At 41.2% G+C, this 16032-nt stretch overlaps 1 protein-coding gene and 1 pseudogene across 4 annotated transcripts in view; both read left to right on the top strand.

Moving 5' to 3' along the window:
* Nucleotides 1–16032, top strand: part of LOC138843111 (guanylate-binding protein 7-like) — a 123935-nt gene that overhangs the window by 60632 nt on the left and 47271 nt on the right. For 2 of the 4 annotated variants that reach the window (XM_070078110.1, XM_070078106.1), the window contains 3 exons: nt 1610–1712; nt 2021–2214; nt 3064–4410. In XM_070078110.1, coding sequence (XP_069934211.1) covers nt 1610–1712; nt 2021–2214; nt 3064–3273 — 507 coding nt within the window. In that variant the 3' untranslated portion in view covers nt 3274–4410. Of the gene's footprint in view, nt 1–1609; nt 1713–2020; nt 2215–3063; nt 4411–16032 lie in introns of those variants that run through there. The other 2 variants (XM_070078108.1, XM_070078107.1) reach the window with 1 other exon arrangement.
* On the top strand, nt 9915–11593 carry LOC138850321 (pleckstrin homology domain-containing family B member 2 pseudogene; annotated as a pseudogene).

Raw genomic sequence — 16032 nt, 5'->3', positions numbered from 1 at the left:
TTGGTATGATACCCCCTTACCTCCTCTCCTCCAAGGTGATCAATGCCTTGGTGTTAGCCTCCAGTGTGTTCAACACTCATCTGTGCCACCATATGAACCACATAGATGACCTGCGCAGTCTTCACTGTGAACACAGTTCCCTCTACAATGACTCATCTGAGGCAACAAAGCAGCTCTGAGCATGTGGAGCCATACCCAGTGATTACTCAGATCCCCAGCTATGCCCTGCACCCTCTTATGTAACCACCAAAGCTCCATGGTCTCAGTACATAAGGCTCCCACAGCCACTGAGTGCAGAGAATTCACTCTGCCCTGCCAGCCTGACCAGTCAACAGAGAAGCAGATGTTACCTGAGCCAGCTCTTCCTAGACGTCTTGATCCTCAGAGGCTGGAGGCATCTCAGTCCTACATGAGTGGCCAGCTCCTGTCACTCCTCCCAGCCAGTCTCAAACTCAGTAGAGACTGTGGATTTTTCCCTCCACTGGAACCTCTGGATCACGTGCATATGCAACAAACACTGGCTGAATATTGCTCATTCCCCACTACTGCCAAAGGTACTACCAGCCAATTGCTGTGCATGTGCACAAAGGCTTCTTTAGCTGCCACCCAAACCCAAAATGGTGCCTACACTTTCTCCCCTAGGCAATGGGTGCTATCTTGGAGAGGTTGGAGTGAAATAAATATGGCCCCCTCTACTTCCACTGGCTCTCTGGGTTATTGCTAGCCCCCAGGGCTCCTGTCTGGACTCATGGCATACTCTCTCTCTGACTATGTCACCATGGGTTGCTGCAGTCTGTTCTCACCTCTTTCTCCAAGCTTCTGCCCAGTTGAGCTCTTGGTTACTGCAGTCACATGTTGTTTGGATGTTCGTGCTGTGTGTCCACACCTTCCACAGGTCCACAGCATTCATCTTCTAGCATTTCCAGTATGATTTTCTCTCCATTTTCTCCCTGAGAGTGCACTTCCTATGGTTTTGTGTTTGTTTGTTTGTTTTTGTATATTGTTATGTGTTTTGCTTTTCACTATTTATCCTTAGTCTAGCATAGTATGTCATTTCTTAAAGCACCATCTTGGAATCCCACCAGAGCAGCCTTTAGTTGGGGACTAGTCTGTTAATTATCTTAATAGTAAGAACTATAGAGTGCACTCACATATACGTTGAAGCAGCATGTTATACACTTTAAACATACACAATTGTGATTTGCCAGGTATATTTCAAAGAAACTAGGGAGAATAAAAGAGCTTCTTGAAGGGGGAGGTAAGTGCTACATGTTAACATATCCAATGATGTTATCCTTGTTAAAGGGTAGAACAACATCCAAGCGTAAGAAAAACAGCATGCCAATATTGCAGGCAAACAGGGTACTCTGCCTCTGATGGGGGATAGAGGTGGTGGTGGGCAGCATCCCTGGTTGAGGAGACTGCACTGCTAGAAAGGAGGCTGATCCACAGGGTGCCTATGCTTCACCAAAAACCTTGGAGTTTCTGCTGTACCTAAGAAGGATGCAGAAATTACAAGTCCAAATTATACGTTTATCAACAATAATTTCCACATCAGAAGACTAGATTTTTTCTCCCTGAAGTACTTTTCCTGCTTGCTGGTTTCCAGGCAACTGAGGTGCTCCAGACCTTCCTGCAGTCTCAGACAGCAACAGAGAACTCCATCCTGCAGGCAGACAAGGCTCTCACTGATGCAGAGAAGGCCCTAGCAGGTACGGGGCCGGGCTCAGCTCACAGGAGGGTGGGAAGGTTCATGCGAAGCCCGCCTATTTATTGAAGAAGAAGTTTTTCCTGGAGCAAGAGACTTCTCCAGACTACTGAGCACATGGTCTGCTAAACCTGAAAATAACAAGGGCAGTTGGGCTGCACATCCAGCCTATCAGTGCCTTTCTGGCACATTCTGAAACATCCTCTTGCTGTTTAGGGGAAGATCTTCCCCTCCCACTTGCAGCATTGCTGTTAAAGCTGCCTGGTCTTGAACTCAACAGTTTTTCTTCCCTTGTTAATGTTTGTGAAACAGCTGAGGAGGCCAAGAGGGAGGCCGCTGAGAAGGAACGGGAAGTGCTAAGACAGAGGGAGCAGGAGATGCAGCAAAAGATGGAGGCTCAAGAGAGAAGCTTCCAGGAGAACATCGCTCAACTGAAGGAGAAGATGGAGCGGGAAAGGGAGGACCTCCTCAGAGAGCAGGAGAGGATGCTGGAGCACAAGCTGAAGGTGAGTCTGGGGGCTGGGCGGTGCCCCGGGGGACAGTGTTCTGGATCCTGGGAAGGGCGGGACCCAATGTCAAGCACAGGTGTCATCCCAGAGGGAACCTAAAAGACAATTGTCCCACTGCAACCTCAAATACACCTGGGTCCCCCTGAAGCATGGAAATCTAGGAGTCTCCAGCCACTTATGGAGTGTTGGACTTTGGAGACACAAATGACATTCTCCTGGGTTTGGGGCTGCAGTTGTTGCTCCAATTGTGAAATGGTCTCACTAAGCCCCTATGCAATGGGACCTTAGCTACTGGTGCTTGAGATTTCTGGAACAACTCTCAAAGAGACTGAAATAGGTTTATCTGGTCTGATAATATCAAATTTGACCTGATAGAAAATGGAGGACTCTGAATCTGGTCCATTGTTTCCAGATCTGCCTGATCATCCTTTATGACTAAAGTAACATACACATCCTTTGTCCCAGCGTGGGGTTTGATAAGCACTGTCCTGTGTGGTGTCAGCACTTCTCACGAGTTGCTGGATGAGCTCAGCTGTGCCACCTCATGGAAATGAGAGCCAATTAGAATTTAATCCACATTCTTTCCCAATGAGCTTTCTTTGTCCCTATACAAAACTCCCCACTTTTCCCTGGGGAAATGATGCTAAGGAAAACTCACAAAAGTTAAATCATGGATTTTCTCCTATTCAAGACAAAACTTCTGGCTATATTGGAGGACAAATTCCTAAAAAAAACCTTCTAAAATGGTAGACAAATAGACATATGTGCTTAAATACTGACATAGTTAAATGTAAAACTCTTATGCTTAATGAAAAAGGTTTTGAAAGTGGACTTTTCATTTCATAGGCTCAAAAAGACATGCTTACAGAAGTATTTAAAAAGGATGCTGCTAAGGTAAATAAAAAGATCAAGCGGCTAACAGAAGAGATTGAAGTAATTAAAAATCAAGGACAAGTGTTGTTTTCAGTACTTCCTTCTTTCCTGGGTAGTACATTTGGTTCTGTATTGACTAAGCTGTCACCAGAAGTTATTTCAAGGCTGTTAAGAAAGTTATAGGCTGAGATTTCTTGGGCAGGAAAATATAAAATGGGCTTTCTTTTTTCATTTTAATAGCATAACAGCGTTGCTCATTGTAAAAAATATGTATGTCATGGAAGTTTCATTAAAAATTTTAAAAAATAAATATAATTATTAAAGGATAACAGGACCTTGTATCCTAAAAAGAAAAACTGAATTTTTATTGAATTATTATGACAAATTGGGCTGTTAATTGGAATATAATGAAATTGTTCATAAAAACAATTTGAATGAAAGCTAAAATTCACGGCAAGATAAAGAAAAAATGTGTAATTTGTGCTACAGATGGAGATATTTAAGTTGTGATGAGTCCTTGAATATCAATGAGTTTAGAACAGCAACCACATTTTTTAAATAGCCAAAATAAAAAAATGCTTAATGTTACTGATAATAAAAGATATGCAAAGTAAAATTATGTGGTTCCTTTTTCAGTTGCATAAAGGGCAAGGAAAAAGAGCTTTAATAGCACACTGAGAAACCAAGGCATTTGGGAAATTGAGAGTTGCTCATATTTGCTAGTGTGAGTGTCAACTCTTACAGTTATGTATGAAAAATTAAAATGTAGGTGACTTTTTATACACCAATTGTACCTTTTGTAATTTCTTTCATAGACTTGTATACCCAAGTTGAAATGGTGTGTATGTACTATTCTGTTCATTGCAGGATCATTGTAATGCCAAGGCTTGACAGCTCTTTAATGTAAATAAGAAATATTGAATGTAACTTCAGAGGGTACTCTATAATCAGTAAAATGAAAGGGGGACAAAGCTAAAATTAAAAGAAAAAAGAGGACAGACACTTGGTCTGGAGTTAAGACACCATGTGGACATCCCAATGCTGTGTTGTAGTGACTGGGATTGAGTCCCTTTTCTGCCCCTGATTCCAGCTTCATGCTGCTGTGCACCCTGGTAACAGGTGAGGGCTCACATTATGGGGCCTCATCATTCAAGAGAGTACTGATCAACTGCCTGGCAAGTGCTTGCCAATGATCGCAGGTATTTGGGGAGAGAATCAGAAGGTGAATGGTGTTTCCTTCTCTCTCTGCTTTCAAATAAATAAATGAATTTTTTTTTAAATTTGAAATAAGAATAAAAATAAAATGAAAGTTGAATGGAATTTAGTCTGGAGTATAAAGTTATTATCTCTTTGCAGGGCTTCCAATTTTTCTCCCTCTGGCTTGCCTCTTCACAGACGCTTCCAGGAGCCTCTTTAGGTCACTGCCTTTTATTCTGTCACCTATCAGATTCTCCTCCTCAGGCATTTCTCTGGAGGGTGCCCATCTGCTCTGATGGCTGTCCTCTCCCATTAAACCTAACGTAATGGTGAACAATCTCCAGTGCACTTCTTGTCCCTGGCACCTTGGTCCCTAGTCCACAGTCACCCATGGGACCTGTCTTGCAGCTGCCTGAAATTTTTGCTTCAGAGGCAGTCCTAAGAAGCAGAATGTCGACTAAGCATCATTGTCCTAAGGGGTTTTTTTGGTAAATAGAAAATAAGACTAAAATTCAACTTAAATCTAAAAAGATGTCTTTTGTAAATAACAATCTCACGTACAAAAATTGGTTTCAGCTGCAGTGAGACATTAGGTTTAAGATCACTGCCTACAAATTTTGCATTTTATCTTGCTAAGCCTGTTTTATAACTTGGTTTAACAGCAGTGGATAGTCAGCTCTTGTCAGCCCCCTAAAGTGGATTTTGTAGTCCATGGTTTACGTCACTGATTTCTACCTGGAGTTTGATGAAAAGGAGTAGAATTCTAAATGAATGTAATTTTTGCCTTAATTTGGATAGAGGTATGATATCATATCAGCATGTTAAGTCATCTAGGTATAATTGCTAAATGTAAATTGGGTAAATGTAAATGAGATAAATGTGTCTAAATGTAAACTTTAGTACTCTTAGCAACTCATCTTCTGTGAAAAATCTATTTGGGTTTGTTAACAAATATGCTTTTATAAACTGTCTGAAAAATAGTTCAACATTGCTTGAAAGTAACTAAGGTTGAAATTTAGTGTGTTATCTTATGTATAAAATGTTGTCTTAATTTGGAGATCTTTAAAGGGTTATTTCAAAATGTAAATCAAGGAAGTAAGCAGATGGAAAGGGGTCGCAAATAAAATGTGTTCCTGGTACGGAAAGTTAAGAAGGAAAGAAACTTTTTTCTTTAAAGACAATTTTTAGAGTACCTAAGGACATGGTATAAAGTGAGGTAAGAATTACTTTATCCTGATTGCTCATTTACTCTAGATTGGAATGGAAAAGATAGAAAGGTTTATGTAAGTTACAGAAGATGTCAGGGAATTACAGAAGGTTATGAAAGAAAGAAATTTTTGGATACAAAAGCTGGGGCGGAGCCAAGATGGCAGAATAGTGAGGGCGCGCACCGATAGTCCGGGAAAATTTAGTTTAATAAAAGGGGAGTTACAGTAGCCGCAGAAAACAGAACCAAACAAAAATTGCAGGGGAAACCCTTCTGAATGGAGCAGGCGTGAATCGGACGACCTACTGGGAGAACAAGGTCGCCCACCGCACAGAAGCAAAGTCGCGGGACCCAGCCGCAGAAGCCCCAGGGTCTGCGCGACAGTGCTCCAAGGAGAGTGCACGCCACACAGAAAACAGCGGGGAGACTTGAGACGCTCAGGGCTCCGAGTCCACACATCGGCGCTGGAAGGGGAGGTGAGCTCAATAACCCGAGACATTGGTGGGGAAACGGGGGTCAGAATCTAGAGGGGGGCCGGAAAGTGCAGCAAACTCACTACCGGAAAGAAGGAAAAAAAAAAGCTTCGGGGTTTCTCTTCCCCCTAACCTTGCAAAGGTTACAAGGCTGCAAGACTTGAAGAATTCCCAAGAGACAAAGAGCAGGCCTCCTCTTTGGATTTACATATCAGTGGGGGAGAGTTAAGGAACTGAGTCACTACAATTCAGTAGCCTAGGCAACCCAGTGGGAGTCCAGAGGAGCCAAAGACTGGAAGCTAAATACCATCAATTCTGCACAGCCCTGCCCTGCAGTGTTACCCCCTGAATAAATAAAATAAATAAATAAATAAAAAGAGAGAGATTTACCACGCATAACCTGAGGGTGTCACCTTTGCACACCCTTAACCTGGAAGAACCAGGCAGAGCTCTCAGGCCGCACCCATCTCAAGCCTCCAAGGCTCCTCCAACAGCAGGCAGTCCACTTAACACGGACACAGTATAAAAAAAAAAAAAAAAGAAAAAAAAAAGCGCACAGTGACGCAAGAAGAATTAACTATGCCGAGTAACAAACACAGAAATAGAGGGAGCAAGATCAACGATGACACTATGATGCCTCCAAATAAGCAAAACACCCCAAGCCAAGAGTATGAAGATGATGAGATAGAAGAAATGCAAGATACGGATTTCAAAAAATTTATGATAAGAACATTTAGAAGTTTTCAAAAGCAAATCCTTGAACTACAGAAATCCTTAATGGACAAGATTGAAAATCTTTCTCGTGAAAATGAAATTTTAAGGAAGAGTCAAAATGAAACTCAGAAACTAGTAGAACAGGAAAGTGTAATAGTCAAGAGAAATCAAAATGAAATGAAGAGCTCAATAGATCAAATGACAAACACATTAGAAAGCCTTAAAAACAGAATGGGTGAAGCAGAAGAGAGAATATCGGACTTAGAAGATAGAGCACAGGAAAACATACAGTCAAACCAAAGAAAAGAAGAGGAAATTAGAAACCTGAAAAATATTGTTGGGAATCTACAGGATACTATTAAAAAAACCAACATTCGAGTTCTAGGAGTTCCTGAAGGCATGGAGAGAGAGAAAGGATTGGAAGGCCTTTTTAGTGAGATACTAGCAGAGAACTTTCCAGGTTTGGAGAAGGACAGAGATATCCTAGTACAGGAAGCTCATAGAACCCCCAATAAACATGACCAAAAGAGATCCTCACCACGACACGTGGTAATTAAACTTACCACAGTGAAACATAAAGAAAAGATCCTAAAATGTGCAAGAGAGAAACGTCAGATTACTCTCAGAGGATCTCCAATCAGACTCACAGCTGACTTCTCATCAGAAACCCTACAAGCTAGGAGGGAATGGCGAGACATAGCACAGGTGCTAAGAGAGAAAAATTGCCAGCCCAGAATATTATATCCTGCCAAGCTCTCATTTGTGAATGAAGGTGAAATAAAGACCTTTCATAGCAAACAGAAATTGAAAGACTTTGTGGCCACTCGTCCGGCCCTGCAAAAGATACTTAAAGATGTGCTACACTCAGAAACACAGAAACACGGCCATCAATATGAAAGAAGGGAAAGGAAGAACACCTACCAGTAAAAGAGCATGGGAAGCTCAAAGCATATACTAGAAAATATTTCCGGGAAAATGGCAGGGCAAAGTCACTACGTATCAATTGTCACATTGAACATTAATGGTCTGAATTCTTCAGTTAAAAGACACCGTTTAGCTGACTGGCTCACAGAACACAACCCAACTATTTGTTGCCTACAAGAAACACATCTCTCTAACAAAGAGGCATGCAGACTGAAAGTGAAAGGTTGGATACAAAAGCTATTAATCTACTTTTCTTTGACATAGAGTTGGAATTTGATCCAATGCTAAAACAATCTATTCATTTATGATAGATTTCTCTGTTTGCTGGCATACAACTCTTTGTAGTAATTTCTGATGATTCTTTTTATTTCTGCAGTGCCTGTGGTTACATTTCCTTTTTCATCTCTGATTTTATTGATTTGGGTCTTTTCTCTCCTTTTTTTAGTTAGTTGGGCCAATGGGGTGTCAATTTTGTTTATTTTTTCAAAAAATCAGCTTTTCGTTTGGCTGATCTTTTGTAATTCTTTTTGGATTCAGTCCTGTTGATTTCTTCTCTGATTTTAATTATTTCTCTTCTCCTACTAGTTTTGGGTCTGGTTTGCTGCAGATTTTCTAGATCTTTGAAATGAATCAAAAGCTCATTTATTTGGTGCCTTTCCAATTACTTGATGTAGGCACCTATTGCTATAAACTTTCCTCTCAACACTGCTTTTTCTATATCCCATAAGTTTTGATGTGTTGCATTGTTATCCTCATTTACTTCCATAAAACTTTTGATTTCTCTTTTGATTTCTTCTATGACCCAGTGTTCATTCAGGAGCATGTTGTTTAGTCTCCATGTGTTTGCATATGCTCTAGGGATTCCTGAGTTGCTAACTTCCAGCTTCATTCCGCTGTGGTCTGAGAAGCTGCATGGTATGATTCTAATTCTTTTAAATTTGCTAAGACTTGCTTTATGGCCTAGTATGTGGTCAATCCTGGAGTAGGTTCCATGTACTGCTGTGAAGAAAGTAAATTCTTGAAGTGTGGGATTGAAAGTTCTGTAGATATGTGTTAGATCAATTTGTTCTATAGTATCGATTAAATCTGCTGTCTCCTTGTTGATCTTCTGTCCAGTTGATCTGTCTATTTCTGAGAATGGAGTATTGAATTTCCCCAGTATTATTGTATTGGAGTCTAAGTCTCCCTTTAGGTCCTTTAACATATCTTTTAAATAAACTGGTGCCCTGTAATTAGGTGCATATACATTTATAATAGTTACATCTTCCTGTTGAATTGTTCCCTTAATCATTATATGGTGCTCCTCTTTGTCTCTCTTAACAGTTTTTGTGTTAAAGTTTATTTTGTCTGGTATTAAGATGGCTACATCAGCTCTTTTTTGGTATCTGTTGGCATGGAATATCTTTTTCCAACCTTTCACTTGCAGTCTGCATGCATCTTTGTTGGAAAGATGTGTTTCTTGTAAGCAGCAAATAGATGGGTTTTGTTCCTTTATGCATTCAGCCAGTCTGTGTCTTTTAACTGGAGAGTTGAGGCCATCAATTGTAACAACTTTTCAATGCTGTTTTTATTCATTTTGGTCTTCTCCCTTTTCTTTGGTTAATTGGGACAATGGTTAATCTATTTGTTTATTATTCAATGAAGCAGCTCTTGATTTCACTGATCTTTGTGTATCATATTTAAGTTGTAGTGGTTTTAGTTCTCCCATAATTTTTATCTCTTATTTCCTCCTATTAGATTTGGGATTGGTTTGGTCTTGTTTCTCCATGTCCTAGGAATACATTGTTAGACCATTTTTTTTTTGATTCGTTTCCAATTTTTTGATGTAGACACTAATTGCTATAACTTTTCCTCTTAACACTGATTTTATGTATTTCCTAAGTTATTTTATGTTATGTTGTAATTTTCAATCATTTTGATGAAATTTTTTGTTTTCTCTTTTGATTTCTTCTATGACCCACATGAAGGAATTAGCAAGTTATGTCCCAAGTGACTAGGCCCCTGTCACCCATGTGTGTAGCCTTGTTTGAGTTCCTAACATTCAGCTCCAGCTTGGTACCAGCACTGTTGTAGGTTTTTGAGAAGCAAACTAATACAGGGGCCTTTCCCTCTCCCCTTTCTTATTCTCTTTATCTCACTGTGTCTTCTTTCTGAAATAAATTTATGAAGGATTTAAAAAATATTAGATGGTGATAATAATTCTCCCATAGAAAATGAATAAACTGTTGATTTCTTTGGAGCATTGCCCTTATAATCTTTTCATAAAGTTTTAAAGATTCCCTATTTTTCCACCCAATCCTCATGACAAATCGCTTGTTTATTCTTGCTTACATTTTGGCTGAATTCATGTTGCTCCTCCTGGAGCCCTTTGTAAACTCATGTCACATCCATCTTAGTGCCTCAACTTAGATGCTGCTCAGACATGCTACATGTTAAAATGAGTTCATTTTTGTGCAAAAATTTGAGTTCTTTCAACCTTTTTTTCCACAGTACACAGTTTTAATGAACTTTTTCCAATTCTGTCACACACATCCTATTGCTAGAAACATAGCCTTCCCCACATAAGTTTTTTTCAGTGTGGAATACGGCATGTTGACTAACAGATCCAAACATATAGTGGTTTTCTATCAAATTAAGAATCCTAAAGTTAGCAAACTTCAATTTATGTTCAATAACTAATGTTTAATGTTTCATCAATTTGTCAATGACCCAGATATTGAATGCATATTCATCATTTGATTAAACATTAGAAGAAAATGCTATGAGTGAGTTACCAAATAGGTTTTGGACAGTTTACTAGTCTGGACCCCGAGCAGCATCCAAGCAGCATCCTTGCCCTACAGCCGTGGTCTGGGCTCTGCAGTCTTAGCTTTCCCAGTGACGAGATGACGTTTGTGAAGAGTGGACGGCTGCTATGACAGAGAACCATTTGAAAGCATTGGAAGAAGAATTGGTTTGACCTATTACGATGACCAGACTGGGCAGAGTGTTGAGGATAAGGTCCACATGCCAGCGGATGGCATCAAAATCTGTATGGGACACGAACGTCGGGACATCCAGCCTCCAGACGGGAATGCAAGACTGCCTGCTGCAGATCATTTGCCGAGATGGAAACACGATGTCATTGCGCGGAAAGCTCAGATGATTGCTAGGCCTGGAAATTTACACTGCAGGATTCTAGGACAAACACAGCTGTGGGCTCCCCAATCTTGTCTGACGAGACAGCTGTGGCTTCCTCTCCACTTCCCTACACATCCTATGCTGCGGCAATTCTTGAGCAGGCTCCGCTCCCTATAGCAGCACCTGCCCGGTAGGAACTCAAGTTGTGTATGCTGCGAACGGGCAGGCATACGCTGTGCCCTACCAGTACCCGTATGCTGGATGTTACAAACAGCAACCCGCCAACCAAGTCATCATTCGTGAGTGGGATTGAGACAACGACAGTGATCTGGCGCTGGGCATGCCCTAGGGTCCCTGTGCTAGGTCTTATAGAGCATTCGAGCCTCGAGACCTTGGTGTGCATAGCTTCTGATAACCCTCTGTGCAATAAAATGATTTGCAAGTCCATGGTTTCCCGTCCCACCTAATTTGGGCAGTTTATTTTCACAGAGGCTGTCAGCAAAGTCGGAGCTGGCCGCCCCACACTCCACATAGTTCTGTTTTCCCTAAAATCCACTCCAGTTGGAACAGTTACCTACACACGTTCTTGCTTACTGCTCAGCCAGCTCCATCTCTGAGGCAGACTTGAATAGGTTTCTACATGAAAGCAGATGCCAGGCACACCTTGTGGTCGCCACAGCTCTGTTTCTCTAGCCAATCCTGGAGACTTGTTGACAAGGGAGCATGTTTCCAGCTGACAGCAAGTCAAATGCATGTACCTGTCATAAGGTGTTCCGTGTTTCCCATGCTGCTTTGACCTGTAACATTGACCTTACATTCTGTGTCATAAGAATGGCTTTATTCAGATTCTAATCATTAAAGCTGTATATTTTACTTCCAAAGTATTAAAAACAGTTTTTAATGTTGCAAAAAAGTTTATTAGTCAGTTCTTCATTACTGTAACTAAAACACCTGAGAGGAACCACTCAGACAGGTACACAGAGGGGCACGGTGTGCTCACAGTAGAGCCTTTAGAACAGAGGCTTTGAGCCTGGCACGGTGACGTAGTAGGTAAAGCTACTGCCTGCAGTGCCAGCATCCCATGTGGGTGCTGGTCTGAGTCCCGGCAACTCCACTTCCGATCCAGCTCTCTGCTGTGGCCTGGGAAAGCAGTAGAAGATGGCCCAAGTCCATGGGCCCCTGTACTAACATGGGAGACGCGGAAGAAGCTCCTGGCTTCAGACCAGCACACCTCCGGCCATTCCAGCCATCTGGGGACTCAACCAGCGGATGGATGACCTCTCTCTCTCTCTCTACCTCTCCTTCTCTCTGTGTGTAACTCTGACTTTCAAGTAAATCAATACATCTTTTGAGAAAAAAATAAAATGAACAGGGGCTTTTAGTCGACTGATAAGTTGCATGGAGGAAACAGGACATCATAAACAGAAAAGAGAGAACTAAAAAGTCTGTAACTTGACTTAACAACATGACTTTTAAGATCTCTCTTTTCTGTTTATAATGTCCTGTTTCCTCCATGCAACTTATCAGTCGACTAAAAGCCCCTGTTCATTTTATTTTTTTCTCAAAAGATGTATTGATTTACTTGAAAGTCAGAGTCTGTAACTTGAGGCCGGTGCCGCGGCTCAATAGGATAATCCTCCGCCTTGCAGCGCCGGCACACAGGGTTCTAACCCAGTCGGGGCACCGGATTCTGTCCTGGTTGCTCCTCTGCAGGCCAGCTCTCTGCTGTGGCCCAGGAGTGCAGTGGAGGATGGCCCAAGTGCTTGGGCCCTGCACCCCATGGAAGACCAGGAGAAGTACCTGGCTTCTGGCTTCGGATCAGCGCAGTGCGCTGGCCCCAACGTGCCGCCATGGCGGCCATTGTAAGGTAAACCAATGGCAAAAAGGAAGACCTTTCTCTCTGTCTCTCTCTCTCACTGTCCACTCTGCCTGTCAAAAAATAAAATAAAAATAAATAAATAAATAAATAAAAGTCTGTAACTTGAATACCAGATTTTAGTTAAGCTAGCTTCTTCCATGAATCTCCTCCAAAACATTTTCAATTCTTTCCTTTCTTATGAGATTTTGGTGTAACACATCTGTCTCTTTTTCCAGAACATGTTTGCCTCGTGTAACACTTCACAGGTAACTAAGCAATAATCTGGAGGTCACAGGAGTCAGAAATCACTGGGAAGGCAGTGTTCCATGTACAGAGATCAGGGCAAGTTCAAGAGTGAGGTAAAGGACACTGTGAGAAGAACATATGAATCTTCACCCACTCTGAGGTGCGGGCATCAATTGCCGTCTGTTGGGCTCCTTCCTCCAAATGTAGGCTGTTGCTGGGAAAGTATGACCCCACTGATGCTATTTCTTTTTTTTTTTAACTTTTATTTAATGAATATAAATTTTCAAAGTACAGAATATTGATTACAATGGCTTCCCCCCCCATAACGTCCCTCCAACCCGCAACCCTCCCCTTAATCCCTCCCTCTCCCCTTCCATTCACATCAAGATTCATTTTCATTTCTCTTTATATACAGAAGATCAGTTTAGCATACATTAAGCAAAGATTTCAACAGTTTGCTCCCACACAGAAACATAAAGTGAAAAATACTGTTTGAGTACTAGTTATAGCATTAAATCTCAATGTACAGCACACTAAGGACAAAGATCCTACATGAGGAGTAAGTGCACAGTGACTCCTGTTGTTGACTTAACAAATTGACACTCTTGTTTATGGCCTCAGTAATCACCCTAGGCTCTTGTCATGAGTTGCCAAGGCTATGGAAGCCCCCTGAGTTCACTGACTCTGATAATTTTTAGACAAGGCCATGGTCAAAGTGGAAGTTCTCTCCTCCCTCCAGAGAAAGGTACCTCCTTCTTTGATGACCCATTCTTTCCACTGGGATCTCACTCACGGAGATCTTTCATTTAGGTTTTTTTCCCCCCAGAGTGTCTTGGCTTTCCATGCCTGAAATACTCTCATGGGCATTTCAGCCGGATCTGCATGCCTTAAGGGCTGATTCTGAGGCCAGAGTGCTGTTAGGACATTTGCCATTCTATGGGTCAGCTGTGTATCTCACTTCCCATGTTGGATCATTCTCTCCCTTTTTGATTCTGTCAGCTAGTATTTGCAGACACTAGTCTTGTTTATGTGATCCCTTTGGTTCTTAGTCCTATCATTACGATCAATTGTGAACAGAAATTGACCACTGGGACTAGTGAGATGGCATTGGTACATGCCACCTCGATGGGATTGAATTCGAATCCCCTGGTATGTTTCTAACTCTACTGTTTGAGGTAAGTCAGCTTGAGTATGTCCCGCATTGCACATCTCTTCCCTCTCTTATTCCCACTCTTATATTTAACAGTGATCATTTTTCAGTTAAGTTTCAGCACTTAAGAAGAATTGTGTATTGATTACAGTATTCAACAAAAAGTATTAAGTAGAACAAACAAACAAAAATACTAAGAGGGATAAAATATTAAGCTGCTCATCAACAGTCAGGGTGAGGGCTGATCAAGTCACTGTTTCTCATAGTGTTCATTTCACTTTAACAGGTTTCCTTTTTGGTGCTCAGTTAGTTGTCACCTATCAAGGAAAACAAGTGGTATTTGTCCCTTTGTGATTGGCTTATTTCACTCAACATAACGTTTTTCAAATTCCTAACAGGGATCACTTTTCAGTTAAAATTTAAACACCTAAGAATAATTGTGTGTTCATTACAGAGTTCAACCAATGGTACTAGAACAGAAAAAATACTAAAATGGATAAAGTATTACATTGTACATCAACAGTCAGGACAAGAGCTGATCAAGTCACTGTTTCCCATAGTGTCCATTTCCCTTCAACAAGTTTCCCCTTTGGTGCTCAGTTAGTTGTCGCCAATCAGGGAGAACATATGATATTTGTCCCTTTGGGACTGGCTTAATTCACTCAGAATGATGTTTTCCAAATTCCTCCATCTTGTTGCAAATGACTGGGTTTCGTTGTTTTTGACTGCTTAATAGTATTCTATAGAGTACATGTCCCATAATTTCTTTATCCCGTCTACTGTTGATGGGCATTTGGGTTGGTTCCAGGTCTTAGCTATTGTGAATTGAGCTGCAATAAACATTAAGGTGCAGATAGCTTTTTTGTTTGCCAATTTTATTTCCTTTGGGTAAATTCCAAGGAGTGGGATGGCTGGGTTGCATGGTAGGGTTATCTTCAGGTTTCTGAGGAATCTCCAGACTGACTTCCATAGTGGCTTAACCAGTTTGCATTCCCACCAACAGTGGGTTAGTGTCCCTTTTTCCCCACATCCTCTCCAGCATCTATTGTTGGTAGATTTCTGAATGTGAGCCATTCTAACCGGGGTGAGGTGGAACCTCATTGTGGTTTTGATTTGCATTTCCCTGATTGCTGGTGATCTTGAACATTTTTTCATGTGTCTGTTGGCCATTTGGATTTCCTCTTTTGAAAAATGTCTATTGAGGTCCTTGGCCCATCTCTTAAGTGGGTTGTTTGTTTTGTTTTTGTGGAGTTTCTTGACTTCTTTATAGATTCTGGTTATCAACCCTTTATCAGTTGCATAGTTTGCAAATATTTTTTCCCATTCTGTCGGTTGTCTCTTCACTTTCCTGACTGTTTCTTTTGCAGTACAGAAACTTCTCAATTTGATGCAATCCCAAATGTTAATTTTGGCTTTGACTGCCTGTGCTTCTGGGGTGTTTTCCAAGAAGTCATTGCCGGTACCTATATCTTGCAGGGTTTTTCCAATGCTCTCTAATAATTTGATGGTGTCAGGTCGTAGATTTAAGTCTTTAATCCATGTTGAGTGGATTTTTGTGTAAGGTGAAAGATAGGGGTCTTGCTTCATGATTCTGCACGTGGAAATCCAGTTTCCCCAGCACCATGTATTGAATAGACTGTCCTTACTCCAGGGATTGGTTTTGGACCCTTGATCAAATATGAGTTGGCTGTAGATGTTTGGATTGATTTCTGGTGTTTCAATTGTGTTCCATTGGTCTATCCATCTGTTTCTGTACCAGTACCATGCTGTTTTGATAACAACTGCCCTGTAGTATGTCCTGAAATCTGGTATTGTGATGCCTCCAGCTTTGTTTTTGTTGTACAAGATTGCTTTAGCTATTCAAGGTCTCCTGTGTCTCCAAATGAATTTCAGCATCATTTCTTCTAGATCTGAGAAGAAGGTCTTTGGTATCTTGATTGGTATTGCATTGAATCTATAAATTGATTTTGGGAGAATGGACTTTTTGATGATATTGATTCTTCCAATCCATGAGCCTGGAAGATTTTTCCATTTCTTGGTATCCTCTTCTATT

This window comes from Oryctolagus cuniculus, chromosome 7 (genome assembly GCF_964237555.1).
Source record: "Oryctolagus cuniculus chromosome 7, mOryCun1.1, whole genome shotgun sequence".
Lineage (NCBI taxonomy): Eukaryota > Metazoa > Chordata > Mammalia > Lagomorpha > Leporidae > Oryctolagus > Oryctolagus cuniculus.
Note: the sequence above shows the minus strand (reverse complement) of the source record. Positions and strands in the feature narration are given on the sequence as shown.